General features: G+C 40.4%; 2 protein-coding genes across 5 annotated transcripts; both read right to left on the reverse strand.

Moving 5' to 3' along the window:
• Nucleotides 1–9,171: 9,171 nt before the first annotated feature.
• On the reverse strand, nt 9,172–10,384 carry LOC115149536 (uncharacterized). 4 transcript variants are annotated; one of them, XM_029692480.1, is made up of 2 exons: nt 10,330–10,384; nt 9,172–10,215 (listed from the first exon to the last, which is right to left on the reverse strand). In XM_029692480.1, exons 1-2 carry the CDS (start codon nt 10,357–10,359, stop codon nt 9,709–9,711), a joined length of 537 nt encoding a protein of 178 aa, XP_029548340.1. In that variant the 5' UTR covers nt 10,360–10,384; the 3' UTR covers nt 9,172–9,708. The 4 variants fall into 4 exon arrangements, with proteins under 4 accessions (XP_029548340.1, XP_029548338.1, XP_029548339.1 ...); XM_029692478.1 differs by having other exon boundaries at nt 9,172–10,248; nt 10,330–10,380; XM_029692479.1 differs by having other exon boundaries at nt 10,297–10,378.
• Nucleotides 10,355–20,084, reverse strand: LOC115149535 (UDP-glucuronosyltransferase 2A1-like). Its single transcript, XM_029692476.1, has 6 exons — nt 19,179–20,084; nt 17,896–18,044; nt 17,528–17,659; nt 16,956–17,043; nt 15,627–15,846; nt 10,355–10,650 (listed from the first exon to the last, which is right to left on the reverse strand). The coding sequence occupies exons 1-6, from the start codon at nt 19,900–19,902 to the stop codon at nt 10,380–10,382; spliced, it is 1,584 nt and encodes a 527-aa protein (XP_029548336.1). The 5' UTR covers nt 19,903–20,084; the 3' UTR covers nt 10,355–10,379.
• Between the last annotated feature and the right edge of the window lie 2,149 nt (nt 20,085–22,233).

The following is a 22,233-nucleotide window of genomic DNA, read 5'->3' on the forward strand; positions in this document are numbered from 1 at the left end:
TGCAGGGGTACCAGGTAATAACATACAGGGAATACCAGTACCGAGTCGATGTGCCAAGACGTAGGGCCTGGCTGCTAAGTGTGGATTTCACATGACTGGGTGCACACCATAGATTAGGGCCTAATGAACTGTAACTCAGTAAAATCGGTGAAATTATTGCATGCTGTGCTTATATATTTTTTCATTATACTTTTGCAGGACAATAAATATAATTGCCTGCAACTCCTAGGAACCCTGTGCATACAGTGCCTTTGGAAAGTATTCAGACCTCTTGACCTTTTCCACATTTTCTTGCGTTACAGCCTCATTCTAAAATGGATTACATTTTTTAAAAATCCTCAGGAAACTAAAAAACAAAAAAAACGTATTTACATTTGCTATGAGACTCAAAATTGAGCTCAGGTGCATCCTGTTTCCATTGATCATCCTTGAGATGTTTCCTCAACTTGATTGGAGTCCACCTGTGGTAAATTCAATTGATTGGACATTATTTGGAAAGGCACACACCTGTCTATATAAGGTCCCACAGTTGACAGTGCATGTCAGAGCAAAAACCAAGCCATGTCGAATAATGTTTTTCATAGAGCTCTGAGACAGGATTGTGTCGAGATCTGGGGAAGGGTAGCAAAATATATCTGCAGCATTGAAGGTCCCCAAGAACACAGTGGCCTCCATCATTCTAAAATGGAAGAAGTTTGGAACCACCAAGACTCTTCCTAGAGCTGGCCGCCCGGCCAAACTGAGCAAACGGGGGAGAAGGGCCTTGGTCAGGGAGGTGACCAAGAACCCGATGGTCACTCTGACAGAGCTCCAGAGTTCCTCTGTGGAGACAGGGGGTACAAAGTCGTGGCTGAACAACGACAATATCAACATACAGCTGGCTCTTTATACGATGTACCGGCAGGATAGAACAGCGGGGTCTGGTAAGACAAGGGGCGGCGGACTATGTATTTTTGTAAACAACAGCTGGTGCACTATATCTAAGGAAGTCCATTGCGCACCTGAGGTAGAGTTTCTCATGATAAGCTGTAGACCACACTACCTACCGAGAGAGTTTTCATCTGTATTCTTTGCAGCTGTTTACATACCACCACAGTCAGAGGCTGGCACTAAGACAGCATTGAATGAGCTGTACCGGTACCCCCTGTATATAGCCTCCACATTGACTCTGTACCGGTACCCCCTGTATATAGCCTCCACATTGACTCTGTACCGTAACACCCTGTATATAGCCTCCACATTGACTCTGTACCGTAACACCCTGTATATAGCCTCCACATTGACTCTGTACCGTAATACCCTGTATATAGCCTCCACATTGACCTACTTGTATATATTGTTATTTTTTACTGCTGCTCGTTAATTACGTGTTACTTTTATCTCTTATTTTTATTCATAGTTTTTGGAAATTGCACTGTTTGTTAGGGGCTCGTAAATAAGCATTTCACTGTGAGGTCTACTACACCTGTTGTATTCAGCATTTCACTGTGAGGTCTACACCTGTTGTATTCAGCATTTCACTGTGAGGTCTACACCTGTTGTATTCAGCATTTCACTGTGAGGTCTACTACACCTGTTGTATTCAGCATTTCACTGTGAGGTCTACTACACCTGTTGTATTCAGCATTTCACTGTAAGGTCTACTACACCTGTTGTATTCAGCATTTCACTGTGAGGTCTACTACACCTGTTGTATTCAGCATTTCACTGTAAGGTCTACTACACCTGTTGTATTCAGCATTTCACTGTAAGGTCTACTACACCTGTTGTATTCAGCATTTCACTGTAAGGTCTACTACACCTCTTGTATTCAGCATTTCACTGTAAGGTCTACTACACCTGTTGTATTCAGCATTTCACTGTAAGGTCTACTACACCTGTTGTATTCAGCATTTCACTGTAAGGTCTATTTGTAAGTCGCTCTGGATAAGAGCGTCTGCTAAATGACTTAAATGTAAATGTAAATGTACTACACCTGTTGTATTCAGCATTTCACTGTAAGGTGAAATGCTGTTGTATTCAGCACATGTGACTAATACAATTTGATTTGATAGGAGAACCTACCAGAAGGACAACCATCTCTGCAGGACTCCACCAATCAGGCCTTTATGGTAGAGTGGCCCGACAGAAGCCACTCCTCAGTAAAAGGCACATGACAGCCTGCTTGGAGTTTGCCAAAAGGCACCTAAAGGACTCTCAGACCATGATAAACAAGATTCTCTCTTGAGATTGAACTCTATGGCCTGAACGACAAGAGTCACGTTTGGAGGAAATCTGCCACCATCCCGACGGCGAAGCATGGTGGTGGCACCATCCCTACGGCGAAGCATGGTGGTGGCACCATCCCGACGGCGAAGCATGGTGGTGGCACCATCCCGACGGCGAAGCATGGTGGTGGCAGCATCATGTTGTGGGGTTGTTTTTCAGCAGCAGCGACTGCGAGACTAGTCAAAAGATGATTGGATTAAAGTACAGAGAGATCCTTGATGAAAACCTGCTCCAGAGCGCTCAGGACCACAGACTGGGGCGAAGGTTCACCTTCCAACAGGACAACGACCCTCAGCACACAGCCAAGACAACACAGGAGTGACTTTGGATGTCCTTGAGTGGCCCAGCCAGAGCCTTGACTTGAACTCAATCAAATCTATGGAGAGACCTGAAAATAGCTGTGCAGTGACACTTCCAACCTGACAGAGTTTGAGAGGATCTGCAGAGAAGAATGGGAGAAACTCCCCAAATTGAATGTATTCAACTGAAATGTGTCCTCCGCATTTAACCCAACCCCTCTGAATCAGAGAGGTGTGGGGGGCTGCCTTAATCGACATCCACATCTTCGGCGCCCAGGGAACAGTGGGCAGAACGACAGATTTTTTACCTTTTACCTGTCAGCTTGGGGATTTGATCCAGCAACCGTTCAGTTACTGGCCCAACACTCTAACCACTAGGCTACATGCCACCCCAGATGTCCCAAGCTTGTAGCATCATACCCAAGAAGACTCGAGGCTGTAATTGCTGCCAAAGGTGCTTCAACAAAGTACTGATTAAATGTCTAAATACATATGTAAAAGTGATATCAGTTTTTTTTATTTTTAATACATTTGTTTAAAAAATGTAAAAAAATAAATATTTTGATTTGTAACCTGTTGAGGCCAGGGGGCAGGATCTTATCCCGGTATTGGGATTCATTGTCATGTGACCATGGCGGGGAATTCAAAACTGCAAGAGTAATCATTTCAAATAATCAAATAATCAACTATTTTCCTCCATTTGAAAGATATATCTCCTAAATCTAACCACGCTGTCCGATTTTCAGAGGCTTTACGGAGAATGCATAAAGTTAGGTTATGTGAGGAGAGTACATTGACAATAGCTGCGTGTAATGTTTAGCCAATTCAAAGAAGGGCATCAACAGACAGAAAACTAGCTAGAATTATGCACTTACCTTTGACAATCTGCATCAGATGACACTCATAGGACATTATGTTAGACAATACATGCATTTTTAGTTCCATCAAGTTCATATTTATATCCAAAAACAGCATTTACAGTCGCGGTGAAATTCAGAATTTTTTCCGGCTCGAATGCTCCCAGTGAATCCAGCATTACAAATCACGGAATTACTATTCGAAAACATTGGTAAATTATAATATTGTCATTCAAAGAATAATATATTATCATCTCGTAATTGCTACCGAATGGCCAGATCTCAAAATAACTTTACTGGGAAATCACATTTTGCTATAAACTGGGTACTATGCTAACAACATAAGCTAAGCTATAAGCTAAGCTAAGCTAAACCGTTAGCATTAGCATCATCTAATATCGATAATAACATTCTAAATATCCCCTTACCTTTGATTATCTCCATCAGAAGGCGCTGCCAGCGATCCCAGGTCCAGAACAAATGTGGTTTCTTTTGACAAAGTTCATAATTTATGTCCAAATAGTTAGCGTTCAGTAGGCTCCCACAAAATGAGGTGGGCAGTGTAAAGTCACGCCGAAAAGCTAAAAAAAAACTAGTAAATAATCTATTTATGTTTGTTCAAACATGTCAAACGTTGTTTAGCATTAATCTTTTGGTCCATTTTTAACGTGAAACATCAGTAAACATCAGTCATATTTTCACACAACCTATCAAGTGTCTAGAATAAACGATTATGACAAAGACACTCTTCTCAGATTTATGCGCAGGCGCAAAAAATGAAGTGATGACGTGTCAACTTGTAAGCTTTCTAATTCGGTCTGTATTCATGACAGATGCTTCAAACAACTTTCTAAAGATCGTTGACATCTAGTGGAAGCAGTAGGAGTTGCGAACTGAATCCTTTCTCACTGTGGTATCTTTAAAACAATGACACTAAATAGTACAGTCACAAAATTCTCATTTTTTTAATCTATTTTTCACAGGTTTTTGCCTGCAATATGAGTTTTGTTATACTTACAGACACCATTCAAACTGTTTTAGAAAATTCAGAGTGTTTTCTATCCAAATCTGGTAATAATATGCATATCCTAGCTTCTGAGTTGGTGTAGGAGGCAGTTAAAAATGGGCACATATTTTTTTCAAAATTCTCAATACTGCCCCCGTGGCCCGTAGAGGTTGCTTTTTGTTACTATATGATTTCATATGTGTTATTTCATAGTTTTGATGTCTTCGTTATTATTCTACAATGTAGAAAATAGTAAAAAAAGAAGGAAAAACCCTTGAATGAGTAGGTGTGTCCAAACATTTGACTGGTACTGTATCAGTTTGCAAACAATGGAATTTTATTTTTCATTTTTTATGAAGCCACAAACAAAAATGGTCTCTTTTCTTGAGTAAGGCAGCTCCAAAATGCAGGTGTTTCAGCCTAGCTCAGCCTAGCTTTCTGTGGTTGAGGGACAGCCAGCGGAATATACAGAAGGTTGACGATGGTAATCATCTCTCGTTGCGCTGTGATTGGCTCAGTGTTCTGTCACTCATTACATTTACATTTTAGTCATTTAGCAGACGCTCTTATCCAGAGCGACTTACAGTAGGGAATGCATACATTTCATACATTTTTTATTTATACATTTTTTTCCGTACTGGTCCCCCGTGGGAAACAAACCCATAACCCTGGCGTTGCAAACACCATGCTCTACCAACTGAGCCACACGGGACTCATGGAGACACTACGTCACTGCAGAATCTACAGGGAGAGCTAGAAAGTTGAAGCCGTCTGTAACGGCTGTCTGTGGAAGTAGACCAAGGTGCAGCGGAGTTAGTGTTCATCTTTGAATTTTAATAAACGTAAGAGAACACTTTACAAAAATAAACAAAAACGACAGCCAAACAGTCCTGTCAGGAAAAACTCTAAACAGAAACAATCCCCCACGAAACCCAAAGGAAAAACATGCTCCTTATGTGTGACTCCCAATCAGCAACAACAAACTACAGCTGTGCCTGATTGGGAGCCACACACGGCCCAAAACAAAGAAATACAAAAACATAGAAAAATGAACATAGAACGCCCACCCAATGTAACACCCTGGCCTAACCAAAATAAAGAACAAAACCCCTCTCTATGGCCAGGGCGTTATACCGTCTTGGGTGTCTGCCATTGAGTTACATTAGAAGTGCCCATCCAAGAAGGTTCAAGGTCATTGGCCACAGATAAAATGACCTCAAATCACGTTATAGCTACCCATAGCTTTTGATTGGACTGATCATGCTACTTTCAAAATCTTAGCTAGCAAGCTAGACAAGTAGTCATGAACCACGTTGACAATCTACTGGCAAATCCTTTTCAATCCTATGAAGATAAATTATAGATAAAACGTATCGGTGCTCATCAGGCATTGGACAGTAACATTAGACAACAAGTTGGAAATCGCAAATTGTACAATGAGTAGTTTGGAACGAATCAGTGGCTAACTGCAAGCGTTTCAAAGCAATCACTATTTTACTTCTCCTGCGTGCTATTCGGAAGAGAGGGTTTGTGTTCCAAGTCTGAGTTTAAGGGTTTAAAACATCTGTCTAAAAATAGTCTCTTTTCCAAGCTTAAAAAGGATAAACATTCACTCACAACACCATGAGCCAGAAAAGGTTGAATACATTGACCATGCTGTCAATCCAGCATGACTTCTGCCTCGTTTAAGACAACTGGCAACTCGGTAAAAAAAAAAGAAGAAAAACGAGGTCCGACTGGGAAAATAAGTTCTGAACGGTCATCCAACTCGGAATCCCAAGCTGGGATCTCTGGCCTCTTTCTAGAGCTCAGATCTGATGATCATTGACGTGTTCCCCCCACCCGCCCCGAGTTCCCAGTGGTCTTGAAAGCACATTTGATGACAAAATTTGCCAACAAAAAGGGACATCCCACGCAACCTTTCTGTTCAATTGAGCACAGTACAACAATCATGAGTCCCAAAATGTATTGTATGCTGCTGTAAAAATTAGCTTGTGCTTTTCTTCACGAGAAGGAGATTGTCTCTGGCAAACATGGTTTACAGACCCTGTCTTTTCCCATTCAAATATTTGTTTTAAAAAAAAAGTTCAGTAATAGACAATGTAATTCCAGGGCTTGTAAGTAACATTTCACTGTAAGGTTTACACATGTTGTATTCGGTGCATGTGACAAATAAAATTAGATTTGATATTGCGAGGGTTGTTTTATGCAACGCGCTGTCTGTGCTTCGGTATGTTGTCTAGAAAAGTGGATTCTTGTGATTGTATTTTCCTTCATATCTAGATCACAAAGGCCTAATGAAATACTTCAAATGGTAGGCTTAACCACTTCTTTCTCTCTCTCTCTCTCTCTCTGTGTATATGGTGACTTAAAGAAGAGTAAAGTTAAGGCCTCAACATCTTGCTTTATATATCTGAACTAACATCTACCTGAATTTCTGTCGCTGTCCATTTAGAAAGTGCTGAATGAAGGCCAACCTCATTGCAGCTCGCTTGCTTGCACTTGCTTATACTTAGAGCTAAGTGTTAATGATATAAGAGCAAACATTATGACTTTACTGAACATTAATGTAATAATGTTTGTGTACGGTTCAAAAGTCTAAACTCATGTTGGCGTTCGTTATTATTGAAGGACAATGCGGTTCTTATCGAGTTTACACAAATCTACAAGGAGTCAATAGAAACCACATTGGTTTAATCAAGTCAGCCATATCAGCTATGTTTTTAAAAAGGCAGTAAATGAGGCTGAATTAATTGTATCGCTGCCAGACGAGGGCCCACTGATAGCCAGGTGTAGTAGTGTTAAGGTTTAACTCCATGAGTAGTGGTGTTAAGGTTTAACTCCATGGGTAGTGGTGTTAAGGTTTAACTCCATGGGTAGTGGTGTTAAGGTTTAACTCCATGGGTAGTGGTGTTAAGGTATTACTCCATGGGTAGTGGTGTTAAGGTATTACTCCATGGGTAGTGGTGTTAAGGTTTAACTCCATGGGTAGTAGTGTTAAGGTTTAACTCCATGGGTAGTAGTGTTAAGGTTTAACTCCATGGGTAGTGGTGTTAAGGTTTAACTCCATGGGTAGTAATGTTAAGGTTTAACTCCATGGGTAGTAGTGTTAAGGTTTAACTCCATGAGTAGTAGTGTTAAGGTTTAACTCCATGGGTAGGAATGTTAAGTTTTAACTCCATGGGTAGTGGTGTTAAGGTTTAACTCCATGGGTAGTGGTGTTAAGGTTTAACTCCATGGGTAGTAGTGTTAAGGTTTAACTCCATGGTAGGGACAGCTTTATGGAGGCCCTAACAGTTTGTGGCCACCGTTTGTCACCGTTATATTGAAATTAATGTATTGTTTAGTGATGTGATGTATTGTTTAGTTTTGTTTAGTGTTGTTTAGTGTTGTGTAGTGTTGTGATGTATTGTTTAGTGATGTATTGTTTAGTGTTGTGATGTATTGTGTAGTGTTGTGATGTATTGTTTAGTGTTGTGATGTGTAGTGTTGTGATGTATTGTTTAGTATTGTGTAGTGTTGTGATGTATTGTTTAGTGTTGTTTAGTGTTGTGTAGTGTTGTGATGTATTGTTTAGTGATGTATTGTTTAGTGTTGTGATGTATTGTGTAGTGTTGTGATGTATTGTTTAGTGTTGTGATGTGTAGTGTTGTGATGTATTGTTTAGTATTGTGTAGTGTTGTGATGTATTGTTTAGTGTTGTGATGTATTGTTTAGTGTTGTGATGTATTGTTTAGTGTTGTGATGTATTGTTTAGTGATGTGATGTGTAGTGTTGTGATGTATTGTTTAGTGTTGTGATGTATTGTTTAGTGTTGTGATGTATTGTTTAGTGTTGTGATGTATTGTTTAGTGTTGTGATGTATTGTTTAGTGTTGTGATGTATTGTGATGTATTGTGATGTATTGTTTAGTGTTGTGATGTATTGTTTAGTGTTGTGATGTATTGTTTAGTGTTGTTTAGTGTTGTTTAGTGTTGTGATGTATTGTTTAGTGTTGTGATATATTGTTTAGTGTTGTGATGTGTTGTGATGTATTGTTTAGTATTGTGATGTATTGTTTAGTGCTGTGATGTATTGTTTAGTGTTGTGATGTATTGTTTAGTGTTGTGTTGTGGCTTTGCTGGCATGTGTCTAAAAAAACAAAATGGGTGAGTTTGCCCCACCAAGATGTATTTATTTATTTTATTATTTATGTATATTTATATATTATATTTATTTGCTAAAATCGCCACTGCAAAAGATGATGAACATCAAATTTTCTCGGTGGGTCCAGGCACAACTGTCTTCACTTGCGTAACGAATGAGACACACCAAAATATTCTGGACACACCTTATTTTTTTCTTCTCCCAGCTCTTGGGCTGCCAATTCACAACAGCCGTTCATCACTTGACTGTCATTCGGAAAATTCCTTCCTGGATCAGATGATGATGATGATGATGATGTGTGAAAATATCACGGAGTAACTAAATCAGCTTGACACCAAATGCACATCCAACAAGTGGATAATTATTGAAGAGCCAAGTTAATGTCAGTATCGATTTAGGTTGTAAGTATCAAGGTAAGGTGACTTTTTTTTTAGATTAGAAGCATTTGATTTTGCGATCCCATATATAATTTTGAATTTGTGTGTCCATAAAAAAAAAAATTTTCATCCCATGACATAAGGAGACACAAAATGTTACGTAGTTACGCTGGATTTCTGAATTCTCTATACAAAAAAAAAATTGTACGACAACTAGATCCAAGTTCAATGTCTAATTTAATTGATTAATGCTTATTATATGATATAAGGACAACTTACACTGCTATAAATGCAAGGACTGAAAAGTAATGTTTTATGTCACATCATTTTGGACAAATCAATCAAGACACCAACCATGATAAAGGGTTAAACATAGGGTTAAACATAGGGTTAAACATAGGGTTTAAACATAGGGTTTAAACATAGGGTTTAAACATAGGGTTTAAACATAGGGTTTAAACATAGGGTTTAAACATAGGGTTTAAACATAGGGTTTAAACATAGGGTTAAAACATAGGGTTTAAACATAGGGTTAAAACATAGGGTTTAAACATTAGGGTTAAACATTAGGGTTAAACATTAGGGTTAAACATAGGTTTTAAATCTCCAAGTACATTTTATTGACTATAGTTAAAATCCCCCCTTTATATTTTAATGTAATGACATGAAAACAAAATGGCTGATTATTATCAATAACTTATCAACAGCTGTAACAAGTTGTCCAGTGGTACCCTAGTCCTCATTGGTACCCTAGTTCATGAAGACCCTTTTTGCACTATGATAATGTCGCCCATGACGATAATGCCCACTACGATAATGTCGCCCATGACGATAATGCCCACTACGATAATGTCGCCCACGACGATAATGCCCACCACGATAATGCCGTCCATGACGATAATGCCAACTATGATCATGTCACCCACGATAATAATGCCCATGACGATAATGTCCACGGCGATAATGTCGCACATGACGATAATGCACACTACGATAATGGCACCCACAATGATAATGCCCACGACGATAATGTCGCCCATGATGATAATGCCCACTACGATAATGTCACCCATGACCATAATGCCCACTACGATAATGCCGTCCATGATGATAATGCCCACTACGATAATGTCACCCATGACCATAATGCCCACTACGATAATGCCGTCCATGATGATAATGCCCACTATGATAATGTCACCCATGACCATAATGCCCACTACGATAATGTCGCCCATGATGATAATGCCCACTACGATAATGTCGCCCATGACCATAATGCCCACTACGATAATGTCGCCCATGATGATAATGCCCACTACGATAATGCCGTCCATGATAATGTCACCCATGACCATAATGCCCACTACGATAATGTCACCCATGATTGTTTCAGTACATGACATTTATTACCAGACCAGGGTAATCACTCTGTCTTCTGTCTCGCTTTACTTTTCCTGAAGCAGAAAGTACATGTTTTAACTGAGACTATAATGAAGAGTGCCACTACGGAGAGCAGGGCAGCTGTGACGTCCAGACAGTGATACTGATACCAGGTCAGGTTATGGGACTCCACCCTCAGGTGCTTGGCTCCCTTGTTGCGCATCACAAACTCAATCCAGAACACTGCTGTATCCAGTGGCTTCATCGGCTGGTCGTGGTGGAGACTGGAAAGCCTCATCATGTTTTCTTTGTACCTGGTGAAAGAGAAATGGGATATTAGTTATTTTGTCTTAAAGTATCCCGTCTGTTTATGCCATCACACCAAACTCTTTGTCACTCATAGTCATATAAACCTTAATCCGCGATCAGGTTTAGTGTCTAAAGCACTCAATACATTACGGTAATCATTGTTGAAATCGGGGAGTGAACTTTATATCTGTCTCCATCTGTATGTACGTATGTACATCAGAACAGAACTGGCCCAATTTTTTTACAAAACTTGGGTGAGTCATGTGTCTTGCCATAGAGATCCGGCATTTACAAAATGACCCTGATAGGCTGTTACGTCAATTTTCGAATCCCAAGGATAATAATTACCAATCAATAAGCCTTGACTAATCCCCAAGGTTTGTAAGACACTGGGTTAATAATAATACTTAGGCAAGGACTCAGCTTTTCTGCAAAAGGTCTTGTACAGTTTATTCAGTAGAACGTTCTCCAGTTCATATACAAAACATCTATTATATACCAGGCTTCTCATTCACACACTACACACTAACACACTACACACTAACACACTACACACTAACACACTACACACTACACACTAACACACTACACACTAACACACTACACACTAACACACTACACACAAACACACTACACACTAACACACTACACACTACACACAAACACACTACACACTAACACACTACACACTAACACACTACACACAAACACACTACACACTAACACACTACACACTAACACACTACACACTAACACACTACACACTACACAAACACACTACACACTAACACACTAACACACTACACACTAACACACTACACACTACACACAAACACACTACACACTACACACTACACACAAACACACAAACACACTACACACTAACACACTACACACTACACACTAACACACTACACACTAACACACTACACACTAACACACTACACACAAACACACTACACACTAACACACTACACACTAACACACTACACACTAACACACTACACACTAACACACTAACACACTACACACTAACACACTACACACTACACACAAACACACTACACACTAACACACTACACACTACACACAAACACACTAACACACAAACACACTAACACACTACACACTACACACTACACACTAACACACTACACACAAACACACTAACACACTACACACAAACACACTACACACTAACACACTACACACTACACACATTACACACTACACACAAACACACTAACACACTACACACTAACACACTACACACAAACACATTAACACACTACACACTACACACATTACACACTACACACTAACACACTACACACTACACACAAACACACTACACACTAACACACTACACACTACACACATTACACACTACACACAAACACACTAACACACTACACACATTACACACTACACACTAACACACTACACACTACACACAAACACACTACACACATTACACATTACACACATTACACACATTACACATTACACACTACACACAAACACACAGACCTCCATTCCTCTCCTATCCTAGTCAATCTCATGAGACTTATGCTCAACCCTTTAGTTACTTATTCTACAGGCTATATAGACCATATCCCTAAATTCAGGGTAGAGTTATTTAATCATTACACTCCAGCAGGAAATCCTTTAACATAGGCCCAAGGGGGTGTACTATAGTAATATCTCTGCTGATCCTACAGCTAACAGTACTGTTAGCACTGAGGTGGTGTGCCCTAGTAGGAAGTCTGCTGTGTGCAGCTCACCCTGCACTAACATAAATAACATGAGAATATCTACTTCTGATAAGCTTCCCAGTAAAGCAATGAAAACAAGTAAGCATCCCAGAAGAAAAGTGATCAAAATAGCCCACGTCAACATATGTAAGGTTCGTGAAATCATGAAATCAATAATTTGCTAGTAACAGATGACATTCATACATCTCTGAAACTCACTTAGATAATACCTTTGATGATACAGTGGTAGCAATAAAAGGTTATAGCATTTCCAGAAAAGACAGAAATGCCAATGGTGGAGGTGTTGTTGTTTATATTCAGAACCACATTCCTGTAAAGCTTAGAGAGGATCTCATGTTAAATACTGTTGAAGTAATATGGCTACAGGTTCATCTGCCTCACCTAAAGCCCATTCTGGTGGGAAGCTGCTATTGACCACCAAGTGCTAACAGTCAGTATCTGGATAACGTGTTTGAAATGCTTGATAATGTATGCGATATCAACAGAGAGGTATATTTTCTGGGTGATTTTAAATATGGACTGGCTTTCATTAAGCTGCCCACTCAAGAAAAAGCTTCAAACTGTAACCAGTGCCTGCAATCTGGTTCAGATTATCAATCAACCTACCAGGGTAGTTACAAACAGCACAGGAATTAAATCATCAACATGTATTGATCACATATTTACTAATGCTGCAGAAATGTGCTTTAAAGCAGTATCCAGATCCATTGGATGTAGTGATCACAATATAGCAGCCATATCTAAGAAAACCAAAGTTCCAAAGGCTGGGACTAATATAGTGTATAAGAGGTCATAGGAATCCCTACAAAACAGATTGTATGTTGTTGATGTAAAGAATGTTTGTCAGTCTGTAATGATGAGAAAACAAACTTGACACATTTATGAAATCGCTTATTCCAGTTACTAATAAGCATGCACCCATTAAGAAAATAACTGTTAAAAACTGTTAAATCCCCGTGGATTGATGAGGAATTGAAAAATAATATGGTTGTAGAGGGATGAGGCTAAAGGAATGGCAAATAAGTCTGGCTGCACAACCGATTGGCAAACGTACCGCAAATGTAGAAATCATGTGACTAAACCGAATAAAAAGAAGAAGAAACTACACTATGAAAACGAAGATAAATGACATAAAGAATGACAGTTAAAAAGCGTCGGAGAAACCTTGAATGAAACTTTGGAAAAAAGCAATCAGCTCCATCATTCATTGAATCAGATGGTTCATTCATCACAATGATATTGCTAACTACTTTTTCATTGGCAAGATTAGAAAACTTAGACATGGACATGCCAGCAGCAAACGCTGACACTACACATCCAAGTATATCTGACCAAATGATAAAAAGACAAGATTTGTACTTTTGAATTCCGTAAAGCCAGTGTGGAAAAGGTGGAAAAAATATTGTTGTCTATCAACAATGATAAGCCACCGGGGTCTGAAAACTTGGATGGAAAATTACTGAGGATAATAGCGGACGATTTTACCACTCCTATTTTCCATATCTTCAATTTAAGCCTACTAGAGAGCGTGTGCCATTAGGCCTGGAGGGAAGCTAAAGTCATTCCACTACCCAAGAATAGGAAAGCCCCCTTTACTGGTTCAAATAGCCGACCAATCAGCTTGTTACCAACCCTTAGTAAACTTATGAAAAAAATTGTGTTTGACCAGATACAATGCTATTTTACAGTAAACAAATTGACAACAGACTTTCAGCACGTTTATAGGGAAGGACACGCAACAAGCACTTACACAAATGACTGATGATTGGCTGGGAGAAATTGATGATAAAATGATTGTGGGGGCTCTCTTGTTATACTTCAGTGCAGCTTTTGATATTATCGATCACAGTCTGCTGCTGGAAAAACATGTGTTATGGCTTTACACCCCCTGCTATAATGTGGATAAAGAGTTACCTGTCTAACAGAACACAGAGGGTGTTCTTTAATGGAAGCCTCTCCAACATAATCCAGCTAGAATCAGGAATTCCCCAGGGCAGCTGTCTAGGCCCATTACATTTTTTTTATCTTTACTAACGACATGCTTTGAGTAAAGCCAGTGTGTCTATGTATGCGGACGATTCAACACTATACACGTCAGCTACTACAGTGACTGAAATGACTGCAACACTCAACAAAGAGCTGCAGTTAGTTTCAGATTGGGTGGCAAGGTTTAAGTTAGTCCTAAATATTTAAAAAAAAACTAAAGCATTGTATTTGGGAGAAATCATTCACTAAACCCTAAACCTCAATCTTGTAATAAATAATGTGGAAATAAATTGAGCAAGTTGAGGTGACTAAACTGCTTGGAGTAACCCTGGATTGTAAACTGTCCTGGTCAAAACATATTGATGCAGTAGTAGCTAAGATGGGGAGAAGTCTGTCTATAATAAAGCACTGCTCTGCCTTCTTAACAACACTATCAACAAGGCAGGTCCTACAGGCCCTAGTTTTTTCACACCTGGACTACTGTTCAGTCGTGTGGTCAGGTGTCACAAAAAGGGACTTAGGAAAATTGCAATTGGCTCAGAACAGGGCAGCATGGCTGGCCCTTGGATGTACACAGAGAGCAACCAATAGTATGCATATCAATCTCTCCTGGCTCAAAGTGGAGCAGAGATTGACTTCATCACTAGTTGTATTTGTGAGAGATATTGACATGTTGAATACACCGAGCTGTCTGTCTAAACTACTGGCACACAGCTCAGACACCCATGCATACCCCACAAGACATGCCACCAGAGGTCTCTTCACAGTCCAGAACAGACTATGGGAGGAGCACAGTACTACATAGAGCCATGACTACGTGGCACTCTATTCCACATCAATTAACCGATGCAAGCAGTAAAATGTGATATAAAATTTGATAAAAATACACCTTATGGAACAGCGGGGACTGTGAAGCAACACAAACATTGACACAGACACAGACACAGACACGCACACGCACACGCACAGACACAGACACACACACACACACACACACACACACACACACACACACACACACACACACACACACACACACACACACACCAACTAAAACGTGATCATTTCCTCCTGGACTTTTTAATACAGTCAAAAAAATACCTCACTGACACGGGTTGTTGGCTTTAAAATAAGCCAATCAGCAAGCGAGGAAACCAATCGTAGCGAATCTTTTTTTTTTTTTTTTTCGTTTGGTCCAAAATCTGCAAAAAAGGACTTACGACGGATCATTGATCACAGAGTTGAGTCCTTCCGTCAGATCATCGGATGTCATCTTGTTGAAGTCCATCACGACAGCCGCTCCTTTGGTCTTCATGTGCATGACGTTCACTGACTGGTCAGCGAACAGAGGGATACCCACCATAGGAACTCCATGGTAGATGGCTTCATAGAGTCCGTTGGTTCCACCGTGAGTGATGAAGGCTTTGGTCTTTGGATGACCTTTTGGGATATACAACACAAAGATACAGAGAGAGAGAGAGATACAGAGAGAGAGAGAGAGAGAGAGAGAGAGATACAGAGAGAGAGAGAGATACAGAGAGAGATACAGAGAGATACAGAGAGAGAGATACAGAGAGAGAAAGAGAAAGAGAGACAGAGAGAGAGAGAGAGAGACAGAGAGAGTGAGAGAGAGAGAGAGAGAGAGAGAGAGAGAGACAGAGAGAGAGAAAGAGAAAGAGAGAGAGAGAGAGAGAGAGAGAGAGAGAGAGAGAGAGAGAGAGAGAGAGAGAGAGAGAGAGAACAGGGTTGTAGGGTCAAAGACTGTGTGGGACCTACAAGGGTCCATGTTCATAAAACGTTTCAGAGTAGGAGTGCAGCAGTTTTGACTTTTAGTTTATAATGAATGGACAGGGTGGACCTGATCCCTTGAAGATACCCAGGTTAGGACAAGTCTCAGGACCAGTGCTGTTGTTAAAGCATTTCTGGTCCCGTTGATTAGAATTTTTCCTTAGTTATACATTTTTACATTTTAGTCATTTAGCAGATGCTCTAATCCAGACGTGATTTATAATTTAAAATAGCTATGTGAGGTAACAACATATCACAGTTGTATGGAGTAGTAACCAGTTTAATTTGGGTACGTTTTTTTCATCCGGCTGTGAAAATTCTGCCCCCTATCCTTAACAGGTTATACATTTTTACATTTCAGTCATTTAGCAGATGCTCTAATCCAGACGCGACTTACAATTAGTGCATTCATCTTAAAATAGCTAAGTGAGGTAACATTTTATATTTTAGTCATTTAGCAGACGCTCTTATCCAGAGCGACTTACAGTAGTGAATGGATACATTTAATTTCATGCATTTTATTTGTGCTGGCCCCCCGTGGGAATCGAACCCACAACCCTGGCGTTGCAAACACCATGCGTTGCAAACACCATGCTCTACCAACTGAGCTACAGGGAAGGCAGGTACCAACACATCAGAGTTGTACGAGAATAGTTATGGGATATTAGAATGGTAGGCTTATTCGTCTCTGTTATCTTCAACCTGATCTTAGACTAGCACTTCAGGCAGGCCAAGGATTATAAAGATAGACAGGTTATTACCTAGTAAGTCATTCTGTGGAATCCACTCATAAACTCTTGTGTTGGGAGCCAGGGTTTCTGGTTTCTCCCCACTGTATCTCCACAGCACCTATACATGGCGAGAAAACAGCAATAAGAATCTGCAATGAAACGGTTTCTCAGAACCAGAAGCTATGGTTTTCTGAAGGGGCCCCTGATGGCCAAATTCATCAACACCTCTGAATGAATTCTGTGTTTAAAAAAACAAAACAACAACAACAAAAACAGTAGGCTATCGTGTATATTTGTATCCCACAAATGGATCAGATTTCAACGGGCAACTTCTGCTTCTACACCTGCATTGCTTGCTGTTTGGGGGTTTTAGGCTGGGTTTCTGTACTGCACTTTGAGACATCAGCTTATGTAAGAAGGGCTATATAAATACATTTGATTTGATTTGATATAACATCCAAGGCAGAGTCCCAAATGGGCTCTCTATTTCGGTATTCCCTATACAGTGCACTACTTTTGACCAGAGCCTTAGGTAGTGCATAGTGCACATAAATAGGGCCCTTTTTGGAACGAAAGCCTGAAACAAACAGAACCAGACTAACCTTCTGTGGTATCCGTCCCAATGCAGTGGCTACGGTGTTTCCTCTCTCTGTAGTCAGGTTCTTGACCATGGAGCCCAGTGAAAACACTACGATGCCATCGTCTCCTGAACTCTGCACAAACTCCTCCATGTCCTGGTAACCAACGACGACACAGTCCCAGTGTCTCAATGGTACCAAATATTACTTTATTGGGATTCAATGATAACCAGCCTTCATGGCTGACTGTTACAGTATCTTGTTAGACAGTTGACGGACTGTCTACGTCCGTAATGGTACCCTAATGCACTACTAGACGGAATTTGGGTGCCATTTCGGACATCGGCAATCAGCACTGCTTGTAAAATAACGTTTAAAAGCAAAAGCCTTACCTCTGAAAGTGGCTTTGCAGGTTTGCAGTGAAGTCCTCCCACAAATTTGAAGTTTGGCAGGAAAGGTCGAGGATACTCAATGTCCCAGTATGTTCGTATCAACCAGATGTCAGCCTTCCCCATCAGCTCACAGAACCTAGTCGGACTTCCTGATACATGTAGAGAATCAGAATCAGAACCTTTATTCACCAAGGAAATGTACATATACCCAGAAGTACTGATCTGATAAACCAAGTGATGACAGGAAGTACTGATCTGATAAACCAAGTGATGACAGGAAGTACTGATCTGATAAACCAAGTGATGACAGGAAGTACTGATCTGATAAACCAAGTGATGACAGGAAGTACTGATCTGATAAACCAAGTGATGACAGGAAGTACTGATCTGATAAACCAAGTGATGACAGGAAGTACTGATCTGATAAACCAAGTGATGACAGGAAGTACTGATCTGATAAGCCAAGTGATGACAGGAAGTACTGATCTGATAAACCAAGTGATGACAGGAAGTACTGATCTGATAAACCAAGTGATGACAGGAAGTACTGATCTAAAAAACAGACCTGTAGATTTACCCTCTGAGGAAAGACTCTTTATGCATCCCAAACGGCACCCTATTCCCTACATAGTGTACCCTATTCCCTACATAATACACCCTATTCCCTACATAACACACCCTATTCCCTACATAATACACCCTATTCCCTACATAATACACCCTATTCCCTACATAATACACCCTATTCCCTACATAACACACCCTATTCCCTACATAGTGCACCCTATTCCCTATAAAGTGCACCCTATTCCTGGGATGGCAGGTAGCCTTGTGGTTAGAGTGTAGAGGTGGCAGGTAGCCTAGTGGTTAGAGTGTAGAGGAGGCAGGTAGCCTAGTGGTTAGAGTGTAGGGGTGGCAGGTAGCCTTGTGGTTAGAGTGTAGAGGCAGCAGGTAGCCTAGTGGTTAGAGTGTAGAGGCAGCAGGTAGCCTTGTGGTTAGAGTGTTGGACTAGTAACCGAAAGGTTGCAAGATCGAATCCCCGAGCTGACAAGGTAAAAATCTGTCGTTCTGCCCCTGAACAAGGCAGTTAACCCACTGTTCCCCGGTAGGCTGTCATTATAAATAAGAATTTGTTCCTATTAACTGCCTAGTTAAATAAAAGGTTAAATGAAATAAAATACCCAACATAGTGTCTGGTCTAAAGTAGTGCACTATATGGGAATAGGGCACTATATGGGAATAGGGTACCATTTGGGACATAGACAGAATTCTGATCAACTTACCCTTTATCTCACTGTACAAAGTGTCCATGGTCGTTAGTAAGTGTACATTCATAAAGACATCACAAAAAGTATAAGTAACAAAATTGTGGACCCGCTCAAAGAAACTCATTTTGTCTGTATACGGCAATTCCGGAGAAGGGACGTAAGAGGAGGGTGCTGGCACCTGTGCACATTGCCTCTCTATTACCATGCCAAACGAGAACCTTAGGGAGAAAATCAGAGGCAAGTCAAGAGCATCCGCGATTAAGTCACTGCATGGGAACATCGGATCAGAAAGGAGCGCGTCAAACTTGGACTGTCTCAGTGACTCCAGAAGCTCTTCGTTATTGAACATAGACTTACACATGTTGACCGTTAAAACATTCATTTTCTGTAGGAGGTCTCTGATCCACAGCCCCAGCTGCAGCATGGACGCGTTCTGAGACTCGTTCAACCACCACTTTATAAAGTCCTCATTGAGAGCCTGCCAGTCTTGTTTTTCAAAGGGTACATCGTAAACCTTGAAGCCGAAACTCTCTGGCCTGGAGAAGTTGATGGACGGCGAGGCGGTGGACACCAACACTGTAACGCTATGGTTCCTCTCCACTAGTTCCTCCAGGATCACTCGCATGTTGAGCCAGTGACTGTACTCTCCAGGAAAGACCAGCACATTGCCACCCTGTGTGCCCAGACACCCGCAGAGCAAGAGGGCCACCGACAGCAGCAGTAGCCTCACAGAAACCATCCTGGGGAGTAGACTAGACAGTAAGTAGCCTCTGAACACCCAGACTTCCCGAGTCAACGAAGATGAGGTTTGGAAGGATGTCTCCTCCCCAGACTAAGTGGATAGAGACCGGAGTGGAGGTTCATCGCCGTTCAAGCCACATACACCCAAGAGAGGAATAAGCGGAAAAAAAACCACAAAGCCTTAAAAAAAAAAAAAAAAAACAGCAGGTTTTGACTAATTCGTCAACAACACTGTAAAAGAGGGAGTATTCAGTGCAGTTTCAAAGCCTATTGGTCAGAGGGTATTATGGTATTAACAGTGGTGTAACTCCTGAACTTGAGCCAACTCTTTTTCAATGAGGTAAAAGTGCATGCGAACAAAACAAACACATACCTTACTGTGAGAAGAGCTTGAATTTCACAGTATTTCCACAAAGGTAGAGCCACTTCTGTTCCATTCAGATCTTGACCCCCGGGGTTTCCCAAAAGCATCTTAAATGCTAAAAGTTCATCATACTAACAAGATAACCAATGTAAAACATACGGGGTCTGTAAAATGTATAAAAGGTTCAGACATGTTGTGAAATAGCACAGTTACAAATAGAAATCACACTGGATGGACATCAGAAATAGAGGAAGGACTAAAAACAAACCAAAGATAACTATTGTAAAATAGATTGTGTCTGTAAAAGGTGTATAATATGTATAAACGGAAGGTAGAAGCCTGAGTGTTATTGTTTATTAGTTTACTCCAATTGGGGGAAGGGTGGTAGGGTTTCCGGGGAATAATAAAGGAATATTCTTTAAAAAGTATGTATATCTATATAGGTATGTGTATGTGTATATGCATGCATATGGATATATATATTTACCCCAAAACAATATATGGGGGATCGGAAATTATGCAGACAATTACATTGATGGAAGCAACATTCTTTCCCCAATATTAAGTTGATCCACCCCTTTAAGAGAAGAAGAAAAAAAGTTCATCATTAGAACCTTCGTAGAAACATCCTTAAATCTCAAAGCAGTTTCCCCCCCCCCAAAAAACACATTGTTATTAAAGTTGTTATTTACCGACTGCCTCAGACCACAGCTAAGTGCATCGTTAGATGTTTAATTTTTTTTTCCATTCCGCGTCACTTTATACACAGAAGATCTCTGCTAAACATAGAATCAAGCCGTTGATCTTGTTCAAAGACAACTATGTCCTTTGATAACTTGTGAAACGAAGTTCACTACAAAAAAAAACTCAAGTTGTGTTTGAACAAGTAAGTGAAGGATAAGAAGATGCTTCAAATGAAACCCAGATGAACGGCAGTAGGCCTATGTATTTAAATCATACTGAAGTTAATGTCATGTTCAATCAACTGAGTTACACGTATATTTCATAATGTGTAATTATGCGCAATTACATGCCAAATTAATCTGTGATTGAGTGCATTATTATAGGGTAAGCATTAGAATAAGTTGCCTCATTAGTTGCAGCCGTTAATATTTATAGGAGCTGATTCGTCGTCGGTATTGTGAAATTATTATAATGTTAAGATAAGATTTGAATGCTGATCTGAGAGCAGCGCTGCCTTTCCTTTGATCCTATCAGTATCGACACATGCTCCAACTACGCACATAGGGCCCGATTCAGACTGAGGAAATGTCTGCCCTTCCTACACACTTGTCAGGCGTTAGTATTCAGACTGACTTTATGCAGGTGCATAACGGGCTTTGCAGGCATTAGTATTCAGACTGACTTTATGCAGGTGCATAACGGGCTTTGCAGGCGTTAGTATTCAGACTGACCTTATGCAGGTGCATAACGGGCTTTGATTCCTTTATGCGCGGTGAATACACTTAATTTAATTCAACCGCTGAAAACCCTCCCACTTGCAGGACAACAGAATTTATCCTGGACTTTTCATTCAATAGGGTTTTCAGTACATTTATCAAAAGTAATTCCTTTAAATTTGGTCTACCTTTTAATTAGTATTTTAATCAAGAGACTCACTAGAATATATGAAGAGAACGATTCAGTATATTAGGGATCAGTTCTACTTAATTTCCATCAACATATTAAATGTGCAACCAGAGAGAAAATATTACAGATCACCTGTACTCCACACACAGAGACGCAACCAAAGCTCTCCCTTGCCCTCCATTTGGTAAATCCGACCACAATTCTATCCTCCTGATTCCTGCTTACAAGCGAAAATTAAAGCAGGAAGCACCAGTGACTCGGTCTATAAAAAAGTGGTCAGATGAAGCAGATGCTAAACTACAGGACTGTTTTGCTATCACAGACTGGAATATGTTCCGGGATTCTTCCGATGGCATTGAGGAGTACACCACATCA

Source organism: Salmo trutta, chromosome 15, assembly GCF_901001165.1.
Source record: "Salmo trutta chromosome 15, fSalTru1.1, whole genome shotgun sequence".
NCBI classification, from domain to species: Eukaryota; Metazoa; Chordata; class Actinopteri; order Salmoniformes; family Salmonidae; genus Salmo; species Salmo trutta.